Consider the following 25461-nt stretch of genomic DNA (forward strand, 5'->3'; position numbering starts at 1 on the left):
TAGTGAACAGTAGATCTTTTATCATATGGCTGCTTCTATATGTCCAGGCAAGCTGTGGATAACATAAGCTTATTACTGCTAATTGCTGGGCTGCACTTCCACTTGCCATTGTTTCAAGGACCAAGTAAGGCCCCCTTCACAAGAGCGAGTTTTCCGCGCGGGCGCAATGCGTGACGTGAACGCATAGCACCCGCACTGAATCCTGACCCATTCATTTCAATGGATCTGTGCACATCTTTTTCACGCATCAGTTTTGCAGCATGTTCTATATTCTGCATTTTTGACGCAGCCCTGGCCCCATAGCAGTGAATGGGGCTTCAGTGAAAAACGCATTGTATCCGGATATAATCCAGATGCAGTCTGGGTGGAATGCGTTTTTCACTGATGGTTGCTAGAAGATGTTGTTTGTAAACCTTCAGTCTTTTATCACGCACGTGAAAAACGCATCAAAACGCATTGCACCCGTGCGGAAAAAAACTGAACCCAATCGCAGACAAAACTGACTGAACTTGCTTGCAAAATGGTCTGAGTTTCACTGAACGCATCCTGGCCTAATGGTGTAGGGCAATAATTAGCAGTAAACCAGGCGGTGCCTCTGGCTCAACCACAAACGAGCAGTTGTATCTTACCAAATACCATCTACAATGATTGGGGGTCATTATCTGAAACACACTGGGGGTCATTATTAAATGACAGTCTTTTATTAACCCTGCGCCAAATTTATAGTGAGGTGCAACCTCCACTGGTCTGTGCACCTGGAGTGAAATCTACTCCAGCCCCCAACTGGAGTAGATGTCCGACATCATTTATGAGTAAAAGGCATAAATGTTAGTGAATTTGCTGGGGATGGTATAAAAATGGCCGGACGACAAAATATTGTTACACAGGCAGTGTCGTTAGTAAATGACCCCCAATGAATGTGTGCCGATTGTCTACCTGGTCTTCATTAAACAGAACACCCCTCTGCTGGTCAATCCTCTTCATCAGGTCTCCTCCATCACAGTACTCCATCACAATGTACAGATTATTATTCTCTGAAATTAAAATTACATGTAGGGTTACGCAACAGAGAATTACAGCACAGATAAGGAACCAGTCGATATATGTTAATCCGTCTAGGACCAGGCCAGTCTTGACCCACATTTTCCTTTATTTATTTATTTTAGCACTTCGCTTTTTTCCTTTTGGTTATACAGTATATGGGCCTTCCTAACATGGGCTCTTCTTTAACTTTTTTTGTTTATATGTATTATATTTATTATATTCTATTACTAGCACAAAGCACAAGTACAAAACTTTTAAAAATGATGTCCCCTTTCCGTTATGGTCATTTTGATATAGAGGATATATTCTGTAGTTTATGGTTGCCAGGATGGGGCTGGAAGCTGCAGTGTAGAGCAATGGTGGCAGGCATTTTGTATTTATTTATTTATTTATTTATTTTACCTTGTTGGCTGCAACTAGGGATGAGCGAATCAACTTCGAATGAAACATCCAAAGTCGATTTGCATAAAACTTTGTTCCATTTGTACGAAGCAGGAGCTCTGTACAGTATTAGAATGTAGTGGTTCCGATGAGCCAAAGTTATTGCTTCGCGAAGTCTCGCGAGACTTCGGTTAATAAATTCATAAATTAATTTGTACTGTAAAAAAACATTTCCCGAACTCGGGTTCGGTTCCAAGTGGTACCTTGAAACCAAAGCAGAGTTCGGGAAATGTTTTTTTATGTTTTATCCGAAGTCGATTCGCTCATTTCTAGCTGCAACCATTCCCCCAACCCCCTTCCTTCCCCATAAGATCATAAAATACATTTTGGAGGTATAATAACATTACTTTTTTATTGCTAATTACTCCTGTGACTGGGGCTAACATAGTAGTCCCAGTTATAGAGGGAATAGCCCCCAGAGCCCCCAGAGGTTTCAGTCCCCAGTCTGATTTGCTAAAACCGTGGCAAGAATTAGCGTCACTACTTCCTAATCTGACAGGTCCTCTTTAAAGGGGTTGCGCACCTTTGGGAGGGAGGGTGGACAGGAGCCTCCATCAACAGCCATTTTTGGACTGGTTTTAAAGGGGTTTGCAAGATTTGATTTTGATGGCATTTCTTCAGAATAGGTCATCAATATCTGATCGGTGGGGGTCTGACTCCTGGCACCCCATTGATTAGCTGATTGAAGAGGCCACAGAGCTCACCAAGCGCCATGCCCTCCTCCGAGGCCAGTGACTTCATGTACATCGGTCGCATGGCCTAAGTGCAGCTTTATTCCAATTCAATTAATAAGCCTGCTCTGCAATACCAAGTACAGCTGCTATACTATGTGTGGCGCTGTGCTTGGCAAGCTGTGAAGAGGCCGCAAAGCTCATGAGAGTACCGCAGCCTCTTCAAACAGCTTATCGGCGTGGGTCCTCTGAGACAGAGCCCCACCAGTCAGATACTGATCACCTCTCCTGAGGATAGGCCATTTATCTAATTTATAAAGCTGAGTGTGTGTGTGTGTGTATATGTATGTATGTCTGCTAAATAAATCCACACTGTCACATTTACAATCACGAAATTTGGCACACAGGTACATCCGGTGTCCGGGAAGGTTTTAGACCGCATCTCAGCTCTCTAGGACGTACTGTTCCTGAGATATTCCCATGACCTACATTAGCCAATAGAAGCCTGCAGGTCTTTCTCTTCATATCCCAACTGCCATACACACGGTCACATGTCCCTTATCAGCTAATAGAAGCTCGCAGGTCCTTAGTCTCCAAATACACACAGTTTCACTCCAGGTTTTCATAACAACCCAGCCATTTTTCTTCAATGCTGTAGGTTCCACTAAGCCACGCCCCCTCCCACTCCGCAGGCGACAGGGATTGAAAAAATGAGGGTAAAAATCAACTTTTGTCATCTGCAGGGGTAGAAGGGAGGGTGACTTTCTCTCTACAGCTCATGCTCAGACAGCACAGTGCTGCTGTCTGAGAGTGAGCTGTTCAAAAGGACATCCCTGCGTGAGATATTCCCAAAAAATGCATTAGCCAATAGAAGCCTGGTCACATGACCTTTATCAGCCAATAGAATCTTGCAGGCCCTTAGTCTCCACATACACACAGTTTTACACCAGGTTTCCATTACAACCCAGCCATTTTTCTTCACTGCTGTAGGTCAGCTTTAAAAGGGGCAGGGAGCTGTGAATGACACTGTTAAAGGAGCGGAGTGCTGAGGAGGCCACAGTTCAGGGGCAGGTAGGGTGGCCATTCAGGCCACCCTCAAAAGATGAACTTAAAAACCCTGCCCCCAGGTCCCTTTCAGCTGTAGGGGTGGGAGGGAGGGTGACTTTATCCCAACAGCTCATGCTCAGACAGCACGGTGCTGCCGTCAGAGTGAGCTGTTCAAAAGAACATTCCTGTGTCCGTCCAGGCCCTGACGGAGGACAGGGAGTCTGAAAGCTGGACTGTCCCGCCTAAAACCGGACCTCTGGCCACCCTAGGGCAGGCTGCTGTGGAGGGCACAGTTAAGGGGACGGTGCGGTATGGAGGTCAGTGTTAAGGGGCAGATTGCTGTAGAAGCCACTGTTTAGGGGACGGGGTGTTGTGGAGATTACTGTTAAGGAGATATGGTACTGTGGAGGTCACTAATAAAGGGGCGGCTGCTGTGGAGGTCACTGTTAAAGGGGCAGGTTGCTCTGGAGGTCACTGATAAGGGGGCGGGTGCTGTGGAGGTCAGTTGTAAGGGGCGGGGTGCTGTAGAGGTCACTGTTAAGGGGGCGGGGTGTTGTGGAGGTCACATTTTAAGGGAACAGAGCTCTCTAGAGGACATTGCTAAGGGGGCGGGTTACTGTGGAAATCGCTGTTAATGAGACGGGGTACTTTGGAAGTCGCTAATAAAGGGTCGGCCGCTGTGGAGGTCACTGTTAAAGGGGAGGGCGCTGTGGATGTTACTGTTAAGGGGGAAGGCTGCTGTGGAGGTCACTGTTAAAGGGTCGAGGTACTGTAGAAGTCACTGTTATAGTGGATACTGACGATATCGTTTAACGACACACACAAACATTAAATGAAATAGAAGCCAGGTCCTTCTGTTAATATCAAAATATATGACAACCCCTTTGATAAGGCCTATTAGTAGCTGCATGTATGTGCCCTTCCCAGCACATGTGCAGCTAGGAATAGATAGTGGCCAAGCCCTTTAATGGCAGCCCGTGAGCACAGTGTAACCTGTAATAGAGGGTACACATGTAGCAGATGAACACTGAACAGAATTAGTTCAGCCGATACCAGTAGCCAGCGCCATCTGCTTTCTCTTATGCAAGTCGGATAGCTAAGACATCATGTCCTGTCCCTATAAACCATTTAGAGGAACATCACAAATAGGTCACCCAGGATGACTGCTCACCGGGCTACAGACAGGACACACTGAACCGGGCAGACATAACTTAGGCAGCATGAATAACACATATTGTGCAATACCCATGAGATAGAAAGTGGTAGGTGTTGTGTACTGATCTCCAAGCCTGATCAAGAAGCAATGAGGACATGAAGCCCAATGTTAATGTGCATTTACAAATGAACACTTTTTGTTTTCTTTTCTTTTCAAATCCTGTTACATTGTTTGAAAAGGGATCACAGTACTCCCTCCATGGCACAGGCAGACCCTGGAGCAGCTCTACAATGTGAGAATCCCACAAACAGATCCTTATATCATAGCTTCCAGGAACCAATGTGAGTAAAGTGGTGGGAATAACTACAGTCACACCTGAATTTCAGGTTTTTCCAAAATCTAACATGTCTGATCTCTCTTCTAGTTACAGTTAATTGCATAATATAACTGGATTCCTCTAGAGGGAACCTGTCACACTGAACCCTGTGTCTGAGCTGCAGACATCATGGCGTAGAGACTTTCCTTGATATACATAGATTTGTGAAAAAACGGAACATTGCGAAATATTGCATGAGCAATCAGAGCGCCCCCTTGAAAAATGCAGTAAATACACCATTGGGTGCGTCCATAAATGACGCAACTAATGAAAAGGGGATAATACACACCCAGCTTCAGGAAAAATCAAAGTTTTTCCCGAAAAATACCAATAATGAGTGCATAGAGGCCTTCAAGAGAGGACTTCTGAATGAGTTGGATTAGATAGAGAGTAAAAAGAAATACAATAACCTCTCGCTTAAGGAGAAAAAAAGCCTTGCAAGATCTGGAAGCTAACCCCTTGATTGTATCAAAATCTGCAGATAAAGGGGGGGGGGGGGTAGTTGTAATGGATAAGGATAAGTATGAGATGGAAATGCATAGATTGTTGGCAGAGGAGACTACATATAGGAAATTAAAGAGTGACCCCACGAAAGAGTATAAAAAGACATTGGATGTATTATTAAAAGATGGCCTTAGGGATGACATCTTAAATAAGAACGAATTTGAGTACCTAACTGTAAAATATCCAGTAACCCTGGTGATATACCACCTACCAAAAATACACAAGTGTCTCCTTAAATCCCCAGGCAGGCCCATAGTTTCGGGGATCAACTCCCTTACAAGCAGGATCACTGAGTACATAGACTTTCACCTACAAAACTATGTCACACGAATTCCTTAATATTTGAAGGATACGGGTAGTGTATTAGATATGATTAAAAAAGCTAGATATGCATCGAGAGGAGGTATGGCTGGCGACAGTCGACGTGACATCATTGTATACCGTGATACCGAAGGCCTTAGGAGTGAAAGCTATAGAGAACCAGGTGTTGAAAGACCCACTAATGACAGACCACAAGGTACATATATCTTGAGGTGCGTAGAGTACTGTCTAGACCACAACTATTTCTGGTTTGATGGGAATTTTTATGTCCAATGCACCGGAACTGCGATGGGTGCGAAATTCGCACCCAGTTTCGCAAACATTTTTATGGGGGCATGGGAGGAGGAGAACATCATCCCGATACTAGGAAAGAAAACCTATGGAGGTGAATGGCGGGTATGGAGGAGATTCATCGACGACTGCCTTTTTATCTGGGTGGGAGAAAAAAGGGGGCTGGAAGCACTCATCCAGAATTTGAATGAGAACAACTGGAATTTGCACTTTACCAGTAATATAAGCAATGTGGAGGTTTAATCTCTGTATTTCCTTGGAAAATGGAAAGTTGACTACGAGAACCTACTTTAAAGAAACAGACGTGAATGCATATATTGATAGGACCAGTTGCTATTATGATGTATGGTTAAATAACATTCCAAAAGGGCAGTTTAAAAGAATAGAACGTAACTGTACAAAAGTAGAAGACTATAGGAAGCAGAGCAAAGTGATTAAAGAAAGGTTCGTGAAAAAAGGATATGAGGAGGAGGAGTTGGAAGAGTGCCGAAATAATTTGGAGGCTTGCAAAATAGAGGGTGATTGTGGAAAAAAAGAATAAGAAGGAGAGGGATTTCCGTTTCATGTTCATGACGCAATATAATGCCAATGCAGGGTTCCTGAAAAACGCGATTAAAAGAAATTGGGCAACACTGAAGAACGACCCCATCCTGGATACCTAGGAGGCCAGAAATCATATATAAAAAGGCTCCTAATCTGAACACACGTCTAGTACACAGCGCAATTTCAACTGTCCCCCCAAAAAATTATACGCAGAAATTCACATGGTGCGGCTTTTGTATAGGCTGCAAAAATAGAATCTTGAAAGAGAGAACGCAGCATGTGGGGGTAGTAAAGTCCACAGTAAGTGGACAAGAGTTTAAAGTGAAAGGGGGTCTGTCCTGAAAGAATGAGGGGGTGATATACGTACTGGAGTGCCCTTGTGGCCTCCAGTACGTAGGAAGAACCCTCAGGAAACTGGAAGTTAGAATACAGGAGCACATCCGTAACATCAAAAAAGGTCTAACTACACATAGTGTTTCTAAGCATTTTAAGGAGCATCATGAAAAGAACCCTAGGGGTTTGAAATTTGTGGGAGTGGAACTGGTCAAACCCCATTGGCGGGGTGGGGACCCAGTTATGCAAATAAATAGAAGAGAGATCGAATGGATTTATAAACTAAGCACCCTTCAACCTAAAGGGATGAATATTGAATTCGACCTCAAGCCCTGCTTAGTTTGAATGTATTTGGAATATTGGCATTGTAGTGCGCCGGAGCAGTGAAAGTGTGGAGTAATGAATTGTCCAGCAGAGGGAGGGAACCTACCTGGACGTGTGACTTCATGAATGAAGCACTTGGAAGTCAGTCATTGGTTGACCTAGCCGTGTTTGTTACAATTTCCAATGGGGAGAGTCAGCATGAAAAAACTACCGTATTTTTCACCCTATAAGACGCACTTTTTCCCCCCCAAAAGTGGGGGGGAAATAGCAGTGCGTCTTATGGGGCGAATGCTGCATTTTGTCGAACTGTCAATGATACGCCGCGCCGCTATGCCGCGCAGTGGGTGTATGAGCTGAGAGGGAGGAGGGGCTGGGGACCGGCATCTGGTTTTATAATGACAGCGGGGCCCGTGCAGTGACTGTATTCTACTACACAGGCCCCTCTCACTGTATATACCGTAATCTTATCTATAATTGTGGCATTGTTAATAGTAATCAGCGCCTGTATTACTTACAACAAGCGCTCGGTAGCAGAGAGGAGGGAGGAGGCAGGCCGGGAGGACGGGCGCTGGCAGCGTGAGTCACTATGTCATGCGCCCACGCCGCCTGCTTCATTCATAAAGTGGGCTGCGCAGGCGCGTGACGTAGTAACTGCACAGGCCACGCTGTCATTATAAAAAGAGATGCGACCCCCACCCCCTGTATTGGGGGTCATTCACACTACAGGGACACTGTTATGGAGGGGATCTGTGGATGACACATATATGTGTCATCCACAGATCTGCCCCCCATAACAGTGTCATCCACAGATCCCCATAAGAGTGTCATCCAGAGACCCCAATAAGAGCCATCCAGAGAACCCCCATAACAGTGTCACCCACAGATCCCCCATAACAGTGTCACCCACAGATCCCCCATAACAGTGTCCTCAACAGATCCCCCATAATAGTGTCATCCACAGACCACCATTAGTTCAAAACCCACCAAAAGCACACCTTTTTGTTCAAAATATTTTTTTTCTTATTTTCCTCCTCAAAAACTTAGGTGCGTCTTATGGGGCGAAAAATACGGTATTTAATTGCGATATTTTGTATGTGGATTTCTAAAAGATAAATGGAATGTGTTTTTTTTGTGTTTTATGTGTTTTATTTGGAATATGAGCATTTTGGAGAATTCCTTTGTGCAATTGGATGGGTAATATAATCATCAGCTGTGCCATGTGGGGGGAAGGGGGTTAAATAACCGCCTACCCTAGGCGTGGTAGATTCTCGCCCCCTGATGAAGCTATATGTGAAACCCGGGTCGGGCTGTGCGGAAAGAATATTGCTATATTGATATGCTAAAAAATCATTTTATTTCTGTGAGTATAATAAAGCAGAATTTTTAACTGTGCCGGAGGTACTCTCACTATTGTGCGGTTTATGACATCTTGCAGAGGAGCCTACGACGATCCAGCATAGATATGCTGAGTTTCAATCTGCGTAGAAGTACACTACGATCCAACTGAAGGGTGTCTGTCTTGGGCCAGATAAAGTGAATACCTGCATTCGTGGAAAAACGCTCTGTGTGTGAATTAGGAGCAGCGCGGTCCCATTATATTAACATAATTGCATAATAGAACTGGATTCCTCTAGAAGGAACCTGTCACACTGAACACTGTGTCTGAGCTGCAGACATCATGGTGTATAGCAGATTGATATATAAATTTGTGGGAGAAGATTCAGTATAACTTGTATTTTATACATTTAAATTCCTGCTCATTCTGAGCTTTCAAGTCCAGGAGACGGTCCTATCAGTGATTGACAGCTATCTGTGTATACAGTCATAGAGGGAAAGCTGTCATTCACTGATAGGACCATCCCTGGACTCCAGAGATAGCTGTCAGTCACTGAAAGGACCATCCCTGGACTCCAGAGATAGCTGTCATTCACTGATAGGACCGTCCCTGGACTCCAGAGATAGCTGTCATTCACTGATAGGACCATCCCTGGACTCCAGAGATAGCTGTCATTCACTGATAGGACCGTCCCTGGACTCCAGAGATGGCTGTCAGTCACTGATAGGACCGTCCCTGGACTCCAGAGATAGCTGTCATTCACTGATAGGTCCGTCCCTGGACTCCAGAGATGGCTGTCATTCACTGATAGGACCATCCCTGGACTCCAGAGATAGCTGTCAGTCACTGATAGGACCGTCCCTGGACTCCAGAGATAGCTGTCATTCACTGATAGGTCCGTCCCTGGACTCCAGAGATAGCTGTCATTCACTGATAGGTCCGTCCCTGGACTCCAGAGATGGCTGTCATTCACTGATAGGACCATCCCTGGACTCCAGAGATAGCTGTCATTCACTGATAGGACCATCCCTGGACTCCAGAGATAGCTGTCATTCACTGATAGGACCATCCCTGGACTCCAGAGATAGCTGTCATTCACTGATAGGACCATCCCTGGACTCCAGAGATAGCTGTCATTCACTGATAGGACCATCCCTGGACTACAGAGATAGCTGTCATTCACTGATAGGACCGTCTTCTTGACTTCAAAGCCCAGAATGAGCAGGAATTTAAATAGATACATTACAAGTTATGCTGAATCTTTTGCCATAAAACCATGTATCAATCTGCTCAGCTCCTCCTGCTCTATAACATGCTGCCATTAGTTTAGGTTGTAATTCATGGTGGCAGGTTCCCTTTAAATAATATATATATATATATATATATGTACTAACACTGGAACACTAATGCTTTGAAATAGTCCTCCAATTCTCATTTGAATTCCCTTTGATATGGTCAACGGACCATAACAAAGTAGAGAGGGGTTCCCCAACAAGGACAGTCCTAATTTAGCCAGAGAGCAGATAAAAAAAAGCATATATTACACACAATCATTGTTTTTAAAGGGCACAGTTAAAGGCTATAGGCAGCTTTAGGGGACAGTTTGTTTATTGCTGCATTCTACTTATCTTGCGCTAAAAAACATTTTTCCAGTTGGTATTTATTTTAAAAATTCAACAGTTTGTCTTCTACAGCTTTCTTTGTCACTGCATCTACAGTCTGTCACTTCTCCTTTAGTGAAACCCTTCAGAGAGCTGCTCTGTCTGGGGCCGACCGAGCCCTCCTCACAGCCACCGTCCGGGTACATAAAGATTTGATGCTCTCAGCATTAATTAGGCTACTTTCACAATAGCATTAAAGTTTTCCGGTATTAAGTTGCGTCATAGGGGCTCAATACCGGAAAAAAAACGCTTCAGTTTTGTCCACATTCATTGTCAACGGGGACAAAACTGAACTGAACGGAGTGCTCCAAAATGCATTCCGTCCCGTTTAGTTGCGTTCCCAGACCAGAGAGCAAACCGCAACATGTTGTATTTTGCTTTCCGTCCTGGGAAAAACTGAAAAACGGTCAACGGGTACGGATCCGTTTAACTCTGACACAATAGAAAACAGATCCGTCCCCCATTGACTTTCATTGGAGTTCATGACGGATCCGTCTTGGCTATGTTACAGATAATACAACCGGAGCCGTTCATAACAGATGCAGACGGTTGTATTGTCAGTAACGGAAGCGTTTTTGCTGGACCCTGCCAGATCCAGCAAATACGCTAGTGTGAAAGTAAGTAGCCTAAATGCTAGAAGCATCGGGTACTCATGCACCTGGCCAGCGGCTGTAAGTGCCCTCCTGCATTCAACTGTATCACGATCCTTAGGACTATGATACAGTTGAATACTGTGGCAGGGGTGGCAGTATATTGTTCTGCACTGTACTAGTGGTATTTTGTGCTGCACTATGGTGTTGCTGCCTACATACAATATGGGACCACTTTTAGATTTTTTTTCCAGGGCCACTTTAAGTTCCCAGTCCGCCCCTGTCCCTTATTTTTAGTTCCCTGACAGCTCATAAACACTCATGTAAGTTATGAGTGTTTATGAGCTGTTAGGAAAGTAAAGATCAAGCCGTCAGAGCAGCTTTATTCCTCCTAAATGTAAAGTGCTTTTGGAGGAAAGCCAGTTCTGGTTATATCTGTGTAGAGTTCTTGGCTCATTGACTCCTTGCAAATGATTAACAAACCTTCTACTGATGCGAAAAATTTGACAATATTTGGGTGATTCATCTTAGCCAGGAGGGTAACCTCCTTGTGAGAAGCCTCTTTCTCCTTCCTGGCCATCTGCAGAAGACAAGAGAACAGATGTCAGTCATTTTCACATAATCTGTTCTGAAATTGCTAATATTCAACTAAGGCTACTTTCACATCTGTGTTTTTCTTTTCCGGTATTGAGATCCGTCATAGGATCTCAATACCGGAGAAAAACACTTCCATTTTGTCCCCTTTCATTGTCAATGGAGACAAAACTGAACAGAATGCACCAGAATGCATTCCGTTCCATTTGGTTGCGTTCCCATACTGGACAGAAAAACGCAGCAAGCAGCGTTTTTCTGTCCGGCATGGAATGCGGACCAAAACGGATGACACACAATGCAAGTCAATGGTGCCGGATCTGTTTTCTTGGACACAATAGAAAACTGATCCAGCTCCCATTGACTTACAATGGGTTTAGTGACGGATCCGTCATGGCTATTCTAAAGATAATACAACCGGATCTGTTCATAACGGATGCAGCCGGTTGTATTATCACAAACGGAAGCGTTTTTGTTGGTCCCTGCCAGATCAGGCAAAAACGCATATGTGAAAGTAGCCTAAGCAAAATGTAAAATGAAACTTTTTCTGAAAATAACCCTTAGACTGAATAGTAACGTAGTGAACGTGATAAAATGACCGCATTCCTCCATACACCAGCTAGTAATCTTCTAACAGAATATAGGCTGCTATAAATGGAAACCTAAATTCTGGTGGTGGAACTGCTACCAATAACAACTTCAAATTTCCTTCTGATCTATCAGGGCTCTGAAGCTGGAGCTTCCCTTTAAAGGGGTTATCCCATGAAAATACTGCTATGCAATTGTTAGGTTTTTCATGTCCGTTACATTTCCCACTACTGCTGTTTCTCATGTGACTGACATTCTGGTCCACCTTCTTTTGCCATTCAGTAGTAGACTAATGTTAGATCCCTGCTCCTCTTCCTCTCCCATTGCTGATGTAGTGATATCATAGTAAAGAAGGTGACAAAATTCAACTCTACTTCTAAACTTTAAGAAATATATTCAGTATCTATATCTCTCCATACCATAGTGCTAGTTAATACTGGGTTCCTGGTGCTGCATGTTGGCGGTATTTTTTATGTAGGGGTAACTGACTGCAGTGCACTCCTGGGAGATGCAGGTGCTTTGCGGTCACATGTGACGAGCTGCTGCCCACCCACAGAAAGGGAAGGGAAAAGTCCTGCAGATAATGTGAGTAAGGGCTCATTCAGCTGGCAGTACGTGTTTTGCAGTCCGCAAATTGTGGATCCACAAAACACAGATACCGGCTCGTGTGCGTTGTGCATTTTGCGGACCGCACATGGCCAGTACTATGATAGAAATGCAATTGCGGACAATCTTTTTTGCGGGGCCGTGGAACGGAAGCACGGATGCGGACAGCACACTGTGTGCTGTCCGCATCTTTCGCAGCCTCGTTGAAATGAATGGGTCCGCACCTGTTCCACAAAATTGCGGAACAATGTGGACTCGTACAAACGGTCGTGTGAATGAGCCCTAAGAAAGAGAGAAAAAACCTGAAAACTACACTGGAGAGCAGCATTTATTGCACTAATATAGCTAAAATAACGATGTGTATTATGCTGTTTTTTTATTTGTGGAATAACCCCTTTAGGGATATGTTCACTTGTGGCCGGTTTACAGTAGAAATTTATGCAACGGAAAACTGGCTCTTTTCTTTTGAATGGCAGAAAACACATGAGTTTCTCTAAGTCCCATTCAGATGAATGGGCCAGTTGCAGAAATTGCTACAACAAATCTATCAAGTGTGAATTTACCCCCAAAGGCCTCACCGTATACATTAGACATTTGCAAAATAACCAGTTCCATAAGGTGCATTTTCTGTGCCCAAAGCCACCGCACTTTAAAGTGAAAACCCCATCACAAAACCATGCCTATTTGCGGTGAAATGTGTATGGTTTTGCCATGTGATTTTTGACCACGTGCCACACTACCAGCCCATGTGAATACACCCCCAACTAGCGTAGGGATCAGCAACCTCCGTCACTACATCTACTGTGAAACTACAACTCCCAGAATCCTCCTTTCACTTCTATGAGAGTTACAAGAACAGCCAAGTAAGTGTGCATGCTGGGAGTTGTAGTTTTACAGCAGCTCTAATGCCAAAGGTTGCCTTTTCTAGGGCTTTTTAAATCTGCAGCATGTCTAGAAAGATGTGGATTTTTTATGCTGTAAATGAATGATATTTATTATAACCCCATTCTTATACCTGGTACTGCATACTTGCCCCGATTTTACCAACTTTTGGTTCGTAAAAATCGGGGCATCCAAAACCCTGCCCAAAAATGCCAACTTACAGGTGGTGTTAGAGTTAGCCTTGCTCATTTTTGTCCCGGGACAGCTCAAATTGGCCCTGCAAATTCGGGACAGTTGGCAACTCTTTGTACTGTACTTTGCAGTGGAATTCCAGTGCAGATTTCAAAACCAACACGTGTTGTGTGAACCAGGCCTAACACAGTAGAAAATGAGGACATTGCCACAAGACAATTTACTTTTGTATTTTTCACGTAGCCTGGGACCTTCTACATATACAATACAATATGCCGCTCACCTTGGAGAGATTCACTTCTTTGATTACACATGGGATGTTGTCATTTTTTCCTTTAGCCAGAAAAGCCTTTCCAAATGCTCCTTCCCCGATCATCCGAATGATTTCAAAGTTATTCATGTTTTACTGTCACACTGGACCTTTAATTAAAGGGAAAATGAAAACTTTATAGAAATATTTCATATTAAAAAGCATTGTTAGGTTACACAGCGCTGTACGTTTCTTAACCTCTTAAGGACCGGGCCGTTTTTCACCTTAAGGACCAGACTGATTTTTGCAAATCTGACATATGTCACTTTATGTGGTGGGTGATAACTTTAAAACATTTTTACTTATCCAAGCTATTCTGAGATTGTTTTCTCGTCACATATTGTACTTCATGACAGTGGTAAATTTGAATCAAAATATTTTATTTTTATTTATAAAAAAATACCAAATTTACCCCAAATTTAGAAAAATTTGCAACTTTTCAAATTTCAATTTCTCTGCTTTTAAAACAGATAGTGATACCTCCTAAAATTGTTATTACTTTACATTCCCCATATGTCTACTTCCTGTTTGGATCATTTTGTGAATGCCATTTTATTTTTTGGGGACGTCGGAAGGCTAAGAAGTTTAGAAGCAAATCTTGAAATTTTTCAGAAAATTTCCAAAACCCACTTTTTAAGGACCAGTTCAGGTCTGAAGTCACTTTGTGAGGCTTACATAATAGAAACCACCCAAAAATGACCCAATTTTACAAACTACACCCCTCAAGGTATTCAAAACTGATTTTATAAACTTTGTTAACCCTTTAGGTGTTCCACAAGAATTAATGGAAAATGGAGATGAAATTTCAGAATTTCTCTTTTTTGGCAGATTTTTCATTTTAATCATTTTTTTCCGCTAACAAAGCAAAGGTTAGCAGCCAAACAAAACTCTATATTTATTGCCCTGATTCTGTAGTTTACAGAAACACCCCCATATGTAGTCGTAAACAGCTGTACGGGCACACGGCAGGGCGCAGAAGGAAAGGAATGCCATACAGTTTTTAGAAGGCAGATTTTGATGGACTGGATTTTTGACACCATGTCCCATTTGAAGACCCCCTGATGCACCCCTAGAGTAGAAACTCCAAAAAAGTGACCCTATTTTAGAAAGTATACACCTCAAGGTATTCAAAACTGATTTTACAAACTTTTTTAACCCTTTAGGTGTTCCACAAGAATTAATTGAAAATGGATATGCAATTTCAGAATTTAACTTTTTTGGCAGATTTTCCATTTTAATCATTTTTATCCGCTAACAAAGCAAGGGTTAACAGCCAAACAAAACTCAATATTTATTGCCCTGATTCTGTAGTTTACAGAAACACCCCATATGTGGTCAAAAACTGCTGTATGGCCACACGGCAGGGCGCAGAAGGAACACCATATGGTTTTTGGAGGGCAGATTTCAATGGGATAATTTTAACTTGTTATGTCAAATTTGAAGACCCCCTGATGCACCCCTAGAGCAGAAACTACAAAAAAAAAGTGACCCCATTTTGGAAACTACGGGACAAGCTGGCAGTTTTGTTGGTACTATTTTAGGGTACAGATGATTTTTGGTTGCTCTATATTACACTTTTTGTGAGGCAAGGTGACAAAAAAATAGCTGTTTTGCCACTGTTTTTATTTTTTGTTATTTATAACGTTCATCTGACAGGTTAGATCATGAGCTATTTTTATAGAGCAGGTTGTTACGGACGCGACAATACCAAATATGACAGTCAAAAAGGATTTTTTTATGTCTCCATATTCTGAAAGCCATAGTTTTCTTTTATTTTTTGAGAGAATGTCTTATGTCTCATTGTTTCTGTATGAGATGACGGTTTGATTGGTACAATTTTGGGGTGCATATGACTTTTTGATCGCTTGCTATTACACTTTTTATGGCTTTTTGACACTGTTTTTATATATTTTTTTACGGTGTTCACCTGAGGGGTTAAATAATGTGATATTTTTATAGAGAAGGTTGTTACGGACACGGTGATACCTAATATTTATACTTTTTATTATTTATTTTAGTTTTATACACTAATATCATTTTTGAAACAAAAAAAAAAATCATGTTTTAGTGTCACCAAAGTCTGAAAGCCATAGTTTTTTTAATTTTTTGGGAGATTCTCTTAGGTAGGGTATCATTTTTGCGGGATGAGATGACTGTTTGATTGGTACAATTTTGGGGTGCGTATGATTTTTTTGATCGCTTGCTATTACACTTTTTGTGATATAAGGTGACAAAAAAGGCGCTTTTTTACACAATTTTCTTTTTTTTACGGTGTTCATCTGAGGGGTTAGATCATGTGGTATTTTTATAGAGCAGGTTTTTATGGACGTGGCGATACCTATTATGTATACTTTAATTTTTATTTAATTTTTTACATTTAACACAATTGCTATTACATTTCTTATGGCTTTTTGACATTGTTTTTATTTTTTATTTTTACGGTGTTTACCTGAGGGGTTAAATCATGTGATATTTTTATAGAGAAGGTTGTTACGGACACGGTGATACCTAATATGTATACTTTTTATTATTTATTTTAGTTTAATACACTAATATCATTTTTGAAAAAAATAAATAAATCATGTTTTAGTGTCTCCATAGTCTGAGAGCCATATTTATTTTTATTTTTTGGGCAATTGTCCTATGTAGGGGCTCATTTTTTGCGGGATGAGGTGATGGTTAGATTAGTACTATTTCTGGGGGCATACGCCTTTTTGATCGCTTGGTGTTGCACTTTTAGTGATGTAAGGTGATTAACACAGTTTTTATTTTTTATGGTGTCTATCGGACTGGGTGGGCAATGTGATATATTTATAGAGCCGGTCGTTACGGACGTGGCGATACCTAATATGTGCAGTTTTACTTTTTTTTTCTATTTTTTATTATAAAATCAGGGGAAAGGGGCGTTTTCTTAATTTTTTTTATTCATCTGTATTGTAATCCATTGCCTGTTCGTGTACTACAGTGAGTTGTACACAAACAGGTTGCCTAGGAGATGGGCCTGAGGCTGGATCTCCTCGGAACCCGTAGAAGGCAGTTCCAGATGCCGTGCAAGGCATTGGGCAGCCTCTGCACGGCATCGGGCTGCCTTGTCACCCTGCTTCACCCGCCGCAAACCACTTCTATGTCGCGGTCAGCGCGGTCCGTGGCATAGAAGGGGTTAAACAGCGATGCCGGCGGATACAGCAGGGGCCCGGCTATCAGGGACTGCCGGACCCCTGCAGTGATGGGGCGCGCACCGCTCCGGTGCCAGCCCGATCATACTGCCGTGCATGTACGGCGTTCTGCGTTAAGGGGTTAAAGGGGTTGTGTCACCTCATAACATGGCAATTATTATGTAGAGAAGGCTAAAACAAGGCACTTACTAATGTATTGTGATTGTCAATATTGCCTTCTTTGCTGGCTGGATTAATTTTTCCATCACATAATACTCTGCTCGTATCCATGGTTACGACCACCCTGTAATCCAGCAGCAGTGGACATGCTTGCAGACTATAGGAAAAAGCGCCGGCCTCTCTGCTGGCCGGGACCGTGGGAGTGCACATAGGCACTCATGTGCAGCACCTCCCGTCCTAGCCACTTCGTATCTGCGCTGCAGCGGTGGCCGCAACCTTTGAGAATTAGCAGTGTATCCAGCCAGCAAAGGAGGCAATATGGACCATCACAATACATTAGTAAGTGGCTTGTATTAACTTTCTCTACATGATAAATGCTTTTTGATGAAGTGAGAAAACCCCTTTAAGAGGTCAATGTAAATGTTCCCTGCATTATAATTAGAGATAGAAACATAGAATGTGTCGGCAGATAAGAACCATTTGGCCCATCTAGTCTGCCCAATATACTGAATACTATGAATTGCCCCTGGCCCTATCTTATATGAAGGATGGCCTTATGCCTATCCCATGCATACTTAAACTCCTCCACTGTATTTGCAGCTACCACTTCTGCAGGAAGGCTATTCCATGCATCCACTACTCTCTCAGTAAAGTAATACTTCCTGATATTACTGTTAAACCTTTGCCCCTCTAATTTAAAACGATGTCCTCTTGTAGCAGTTTTTCTTCTTTTAAATATTCTTTCCTCTTTCACCTTGTTGATTCCCTTTATGTATTTAAAAGTTTCTATCGAAGTGGAATTCGATCCGAATTTCAGGATAAATTCGATTCGCCGTGAAGCCGAATTTCCTCGTGCTTCATGGTAGTGAGTCTATTACCTGAAATAGTGTAAAAAAAAAAACTAACAAAAAAAAATCAAACTTACCTCCTCCATCTGCTCGCGACGGGCCGGCCACTGCCATCTTGATTGAAGATCTTGCCAAAATCTTGCGCGTGCCGTCGCGAGCAAATGGAGGCGGTAAAGTATGATTTCATTTTTTTAAATGTTAATTTTACACTTAGATGCCTGTCATTGCAGCCGCTACTTGAAGTAATTCATCACGAAGCAGTCGAATCAAATTTTCTAAAACTTCACTCATCTCTATTTATAACGGCCATAGTGAGACTTCATTGAATATTTAACAGGATTGTCTTCTTAATTTTTAATTACAAGAGGATTCAGTGATCGGGATAGGTAGCGGGCAGTTTATGAATATTGAGGACTTCACTATGTGCGCACAGCATGGAGAGGACTTTTAGGCCACATTCACATGGTCAGTATTTGGAATCGGTATTTGTAGAGCCAGGAATGGGTCCAAAACACAGAAGAGATATTTCTAATATACGTTTCTGTAGGTTCTGCTCCAGGCTTTGGCTTACAAATACTGATGAAAAATAGTGACCAAGTACTGCAAGGAAAAAAATAATAACTCAATCACCACTTTACCCTGTAGGTATAATTTGGGAGGCTCCCCTGACACATACCTCCAACAGAAGGCTGCGACATATCCCACTGTATAAGCATAGGGTAAAATATGTCGCAAATGGGATCCTATTGAGAAAAAACAAGCATGTTGTGCTTTGTATGGTTGATAAATGTGTGATCACTGGGGACCCACAGCTGAGAACCCTACTGATCACTAGAACGGTCCCAAGTCCCCTATTTCGGAGGCGTTTTGGCATTGGTCAAACATGCATACTACCTCTCCATTCAAGATCTATACATAGCCCAGTACAGTGCTCAGATATCTCCGTCAGTCCTATATACATTGAATGGAGCGGCAGTGCACATGCGTGACCATTTAAACTGCTCCTAAACTGGTGTTTGGGACCCCCATTCTCGAGTGTAGAACAGAGACGGCTACTAAGTTATTCTATACCACAGGTATACTGATGTATATGGGCATGACTGAGGCCAGGCGTGTCCTTTCTGCTGCAGCTCTCTTCCTATCACAGCTCAGGAGGCAGTTGAAGGATGAAACTGAGCATGTGAGGCCTTCTCAGTGAGCCGGACAAAGAAATAAGAAAAAACAAACTGCAGGTGGCGCTATACAGATACATTATTGAATAACTCAGTGGCTCTACAAATTTTTTTATTACATGCAATTATAAAAGCAATCAGATCCAGGTGCTGGTTTGAAAACTGTAGAATATTTTTTGTGGCACAACCCCTTTTAGCGGACAAAATTTGAATTAAAAAAAGTCACCCTTGGCCTCACCCACTTTTTCTGATTTCTTGGTGATTCATAAATATTGCGCTCATTCTGAACACCATATTTCTCAAAGTAATAATGCCAGACAACTAGCATAAATGCTTTGATAAATCTCCTGCTTCCCATCTATTAAAAAGCTGGCTGCCTGCAGTCACCACTAGGGGGAGCTCAATGCGTAGGACTCTATGCGGTTACGATTGTCTGAAATGGAATCTGTAATCATCTGTTTGCACTGATCTCATCCTAGTGGTAGTTGCATGAAAGTGCTTTCACATGGGAGAGAGAAGTTGCTCAGCGCCCCAACCTAAACCCCCCTCTACCTTCCCAGGCCCCAAAGCAGTCATGTGGTCTGCCTCTATTGAAGGTATCAATAAACATGCATGGGTCCTTACTGTACCTCCATACACCCCCTATTACATTAGGAGACACGCAGACTTATTTTTCTATTGAATTCCATGCAAATTCATCAGGAAAAATATTGTGGCGTTGCTTACAGGGAAGAAAATCTCCAGTTTTCAGCATAGCATGAAGCACTATAAGGCGGCACATTGATACCCATGTCTGCTGTACACATTACTGTACATATGCAGTTGGAATGTATTGCGCCTTTTAATACCTGATGGTTATGGTAAGCGAGACTGGCATGTTATAACAAAACTTTGCAGGAAATTACTGCTTTGCATGAACTCTGTGTCAGAATGAATTATTTTATTACGGGAATCGCAACGTCCAATAAAATGCAGATTAAGGTGCGGCCACAATTTATTATGAAAATATAGTCTACCGATAACAGTAATTATGCATATTACCTCTCCATTAAAAATCTATACATAGCCTAGTTCAGTGCTCAGATATCTCCGTCAGTCCCATATATATTGAATGGAGCGGCAGTGCACATGCGTGACCATTTAAACTGCTCCTAAACTGGTGTTTGGGACCCCCATTCTTGAGTGTAGAACAGAGACGGCTACTAAGTTATTCTATACCACAGGTATACTGATGTATATGGGCATGACTGAGGCCAGGCGTGTCCTTTCTGCTGCAGCTCTCTTCCTATCACAGCTCAGAAGGCAGTTGAAGGATGAAACTGAGCATGTGCGGCCTTTTCAGTGAGCCGGGCAAAGAGATAAGAAAAAACAAACAGTAGGTGGCGCTATACAGATACATTTATTGAATAACTCAGTGGCTATAGTAAATTTTTAATTACATGCAATTATAAAAGTATTCAGATCCAGGTGCTGGTTTGAAAACTGTAGAATATTTTAAGTGGCCAAAACTTTAATTAAAAAAGTCACCCTTGGCCTCAGCATAGCATGAAGCACTATAAGGCGGCACATTGATACCCACGTCTGCTGTACAGACTACTGTACATATGTAGTTGGAATGTATTGCACCTTTTAATACCGGATGGTTATGGTAAGCGAGACTGGCATGTTATAGCTAAATTTTGCAGGGATTTACTGTTTTGCATGAACTCTGTGTCAGAATGAATTATTTTATTACGGGAATCGCAACGTCCAATAAAATGCAGATTAAGGTGCGGCCACAATTTATTATGAAAATATAGTCTACCGATAACAGTAATTATGCATATTACCTCTCCATTAAAAATCTATACATAGCCTAGTTCAGTGCTCAGATATCTCCGTCAGTCCCATATATATTGAATGGAGCGGCAGTGCACATGCGTGACCATTTAAACTGCTCCTAAACTGGTGTTTGGGACCCCCATTCTTGAGTGTAGAACAGAGACGGCTACTAAGTTATTCTATACCACAGGTATACTGATGTATATGGGCATGACTGAGGCCAGGCGTGTCCTTTCTGCTGCAGCTCTCTTCCTATCACAGCTCAGAAGGCAGTTGAAGGATGAAACTGAGCATGTGCGGCCTTTTCAGTGAGCCGGGCAAAGAGATAAGAAAAAACAAACAGTAGGTGGCGCTATACAGATACATTTATTGAATAACTCAGTGGCTATAGTAAATTTTTAATTACATGCAATTATAAAAGTATTCAGATCCAGGTGCTGGTTTGAAAACTGTAGAATATTTTAAGTGGCCAAAACTTTAATTAAAAAAGTCACCCTTGGCCTCAGCATAGCATGAAGCACTATAAGGCGGCACATTGATACCCACGTCTGCTGTACAGACTACTGTACATATGTAGTTGGAATGTATTGCACCTTTTAATACCGGATGGTTATGGTAAGCGAGACTGGCATGTTATAGCTAAATTTTGCAGGGATTTACTGTTTTGCATGAACTCTGTGCCAGAATGAATTATTTCATTACAGGAATTGCAACGTCCAGTAAAATGCAGATTAAGGTGCGGCCACAATTTATTATGAAAATATAGTCTACCGATAACAGTAATTATGCATATTACCTCTCCATTCAAGATCTAGACATAGCCAAACAGAAATGACATCACATTGTATACTTCACTTCCTCTAGTTGATCCATAATAAAGGAGTTTTCCCAAGAAAAATATTACTATGCAATGAATAGGGCATTCCAAATGAAGTATTATTGGAATATACATGCAATAAAAATATGGTTAGTTTTTTTTTTAAAATCTACATTATATTTTCCTCTCTGGTAGCGCCCCCTACTGTTTATCCTTCTGGTCCACCTTCTCCTGCATTTAGAAACGGACAAACATGCTCAGTACTTCCCTCCCCTCAGTAGCGGCAGGGGCGGATTGGGAACTTAACCACCTCAGCCCCCAGTGCTTAAACACCCTGAAAGACCAGGCCACTTTTTACACTTCTGACCTACACTACTTTCACCGTTTATTGCTCGGTCATGCAACTTACCACCCAAATGAATTTTACCTCCTTTTCTTCTCACTAATAGAGCTTTCATTTGGTGGTATTTCATTGCTGCTGACATTTTTACTTTTTTTGTTATTAATCGAAATTTAACGATTTTTTTGCAAAAAAATGACATTTTTCACTTTCAGTTGTAAAATTTTGCAAAAAAAACGACATCCATATAGAAATTTTGCTCTAAATTTATAGTTCTACATGTCTTTGATAAAAAAAAAATGTTTGGGTAAAAAAAAAATGGTTTGGGTAAAAGTTATAGCGTTTACAAACTATGGTACAAAAATGTGAATTTCCGCTTTTTGAAGCAGCTCTGACTTTCTGAGCACCTGTCATGTTTCCTGAGGTTCTACAATGCCCAGACAGTACAAACACCCCACAAATGACCCTATTTCTGAAAGTAGACACCCTAAGGTATTCGCTGATGGGCATAGTGAGTTCATAGAACTTTTTATTTTTTGTCACAAGTTAGCGGAAAATGATGATTTTTTTTTTTTTTTCCTTACAAAGTCTCATATTCCACTAACTTGTGACAAAAAATAAAAAGTTCTATGAACTCACTATGCCCATCAGCGAATACCTTGGGGTCTCTTCTTTCCAAAATGGGGTCACTTGTGGGGTAGTTATACTGCCCTGGCATTCTAGGGGCCCAAATGTGTGGTAAGGAGTTTGAAATCAAATTCTGTAAAAAATGACCTGTGAAATCCGAAAGGTGCTCTTTGGAATATGGGCCCCTTTGCCCACCTAGGCTGCAAAAAAGTGTCACACATCTGGTATCTCCGTACTCAGGAGAAGGTGGGGAATGTGTTTTGGGGTGTCATTTTATATATACCCATGCTGGGTGAGAGAAATATCTTGGCAAAAGACAACTTTTCCCATTTTTTTATACAAAGTTGTCATTTGACCAAGATATTTATCTCACCCAGCATGGGTATATGTAAAAAGACACCCCAAAACACATTCCTCAACTTCTCCTGAGTACGGGGATACCAGATGTGTGACACTTTTTTGCAGCCTAGGTGGGCAAAGGGGCCCATATTCCAAAGAGCACCTTTCGGATTTCACAGGTCATTTTTTACTGAATTTGATTTCAAACTCCTTACCACACATTTGGGCCCCTAGAATACCAGGGCAGTATAACTACCCCACAAGTGACCCCATTTTGGAAAGAAGACACCCCAAGGTATTCCGTGAGGGGCATGACGAGTTCCTAGAATTTTTTATTTTTTGTCACAAGTTAGTGGAAAATGATGATTTTTTTTTTTTTTTCATACAAAGTCTCATATTCCACAAACTTGTGACAAAAAATAAAAACTTCCATGAACTCACTATGCCCATCAGCGAATACCTTGGGGTCTCTTCTTTCCAAAATGGGGTCACTTGTGGGGTAGTTATACTGCCCTGGCATTCTAGGGGCCCAAATGTGTGGTAAGTAGGTAAATGACCTGTGAAATCCGAAAGGTGCTCTTTGGAATGTGGGCCCCTTTGCCCACCTAGGCTGCAAAAAAGTGTCACACATCTGGTATCTCTGTATTCAGGAGAAGTTGAGGAATGTGTTTTGGGGTGTCTTTTTACATATACCCATGCTGGGTGAGATAAATATCTTGGTCAAATGCCAACTTTGTATAAAAAAATGGGAAAAGTTGTCTTTTGCCAAGATATTTCTCTCACCCAGCATGGGTATATGTAAAATGACACCCCAAAACACATTCCCCAACTTCTCCCGATTACGGAGATACCAGATGTGTGACACTTTTTTGCAGCCGAGGTGGGCAAAGGGGCCCATATTCAAAAGAGCACCTTTCGGATTTCACAGGTCATTTTTTACAGAATTTGATTTCAAACTCCTTACCACACATTTGGGCCCCTAGAATGCCAGGGCAGTATAACTACCCCACAAGTGACCCCATTTTGGAAAGAAGAGACCCCAAGGTATTCGCTGATGGGCATAGTGAGTTCATGGAAGTTTTTATTTTTTGTCACAAGTTAGTGGAATATGAGACTTTGTATGAAAAAAAAAAAAAAAAAAAAAATAAGCATTTTCCACTAACTTGTGACAAAAAATAAAAAATTCTAGGAACTCGCCATGCCCCTCACGGAATACCTTGGGGTGTCTTCTTTCCAAAATGGGGTCACTTGTGGGGTAGTTATACTGCCCTGGCATTTTCCAGGGGCCCTAATGTGTGGTAAGTAGGTAAATGACCTGTGAAATCCTAAAGGTGCTCTTTGGAATATGGGCCCCTTTGCCCACCTAGGCTGCAAAAAAGTGTCACACATGTGGTATCGCCGTATTCAGGAGAAGTTGGGGAATGTGTTTTGGGGTGTCATTTTACATATACCCATGCTGGGTGAGAGAAATATCTTGGCAAAAGACAACTTTTCCCATTTTTTTTATACAAAGTTGGCATTTGACCAAGATATTTCTCTCACCCAGCATGGGTATATGTAAAATGACACCCCAAAACACATTCCCCAACTTCTCCTGAGTACGGCGATACCAGATGTGTGACACTTTTTTGCAGCCTAGATGCGCAAAGGTGCCCAAATTCCTTTTAGGAGGGCATTTTTAGACATTTGGATACCAGACTTCTTCTCACGCTTTGGGGCCCCTAGAATGCCAGGGCAGTATAAATACCCCAAATGTGACCCCATTTTGGAAAGAAGACACCCCAAGGTATTCAATGAGGGGCATGGCGAGTTCATAGAAATTTTTTTTTTTTGGCACAAGTTAGCGGAAATTGATATTTTTAATTTTTTTCTCACAAAGTCTCCCGATCCGCTAACTTGGGACAAAAATTTCAATCTTTCATGGACTCAATATGCCCCTCACGGAATACCTGGGGGTGTCTTCTTTCCGAAATGGGGTCACATGTGGGGTATTTATACTGCCCTGGCATTCTAGGGGCCCTAAAGCGTGAGAAGAAGTCTGGAATATAAATGTCTAAAAAATTTTACGCATTTGGATTCCGTGAGGGGTATGGTGAGTTCATGTGAGATTTTATTTTTTGACACAAGTTAGTGGAATATGAGACTTTGTAAGAAAAAAAAAAAAAAAATTCCGCTAACTTGGGCCAAAAAAATATCTGAATGGAGCCTTACAGAGGGGTGATCAATGACAGGGGGGTGATCAATGACAGGGGGGGTGATCAATGACAGGGGGGTGATCAATGACAGGGGGGTGATCAATGACAGGGGGGTGATCAATGACAGGGGGGTGATCAATGACAGGGGGGTGATCAGGGA

General features: G+C 42.1%; 1 protein-coding gene across 11 annotated transcripts in view; it reads right to left on the reverse strand.

Annotated features, from left to right (window-relative positions):
* NEK5 (NIMA related kinase 5) overlaps positions 1-25461 on the reverse strand; it is a 103032-nt gene that overhangs the window by 54531 nt on the left and 23040 nt on the right. For all 11 annotated transcript variants that reach the window (XM_040426060.1, XM_040426067.1, XM_040426065.1 and 8 more), the window contains exons 2-4: positions 13781-13917; positions 11122-11218; positions 937-1034 (exon numbers count right to left, since the gene is read on the reverse strand). In XM_040426060.1, coding sequence (XP_040281994.1) covers positions 937-1034; positions 11122-11218; positions 13781-13897 — 312 coding nt within the window. In that variant the 5' untranslated portion in view covers positions 13898-13917. The remainder of the gene's footprint in view (positions 1-936; positions 1035-11121; positions 11219-13780; positions 13918-25461) is intronic.

The sequence above is a fragment of the Bufo bufo genome, chromosome 3 (assembly GCF_905171765.1).
Source record: "Bufo bufo chromosome 3, aBufBuf1.1, whole genome shotgun sequence".
NCBI classification, from domain to species: domain Eukaryota; kingdom Metazoa; phylum Chordata; class Amphibia; order Anura; family Bufonidae; genus Bufo; species Bufo bufo.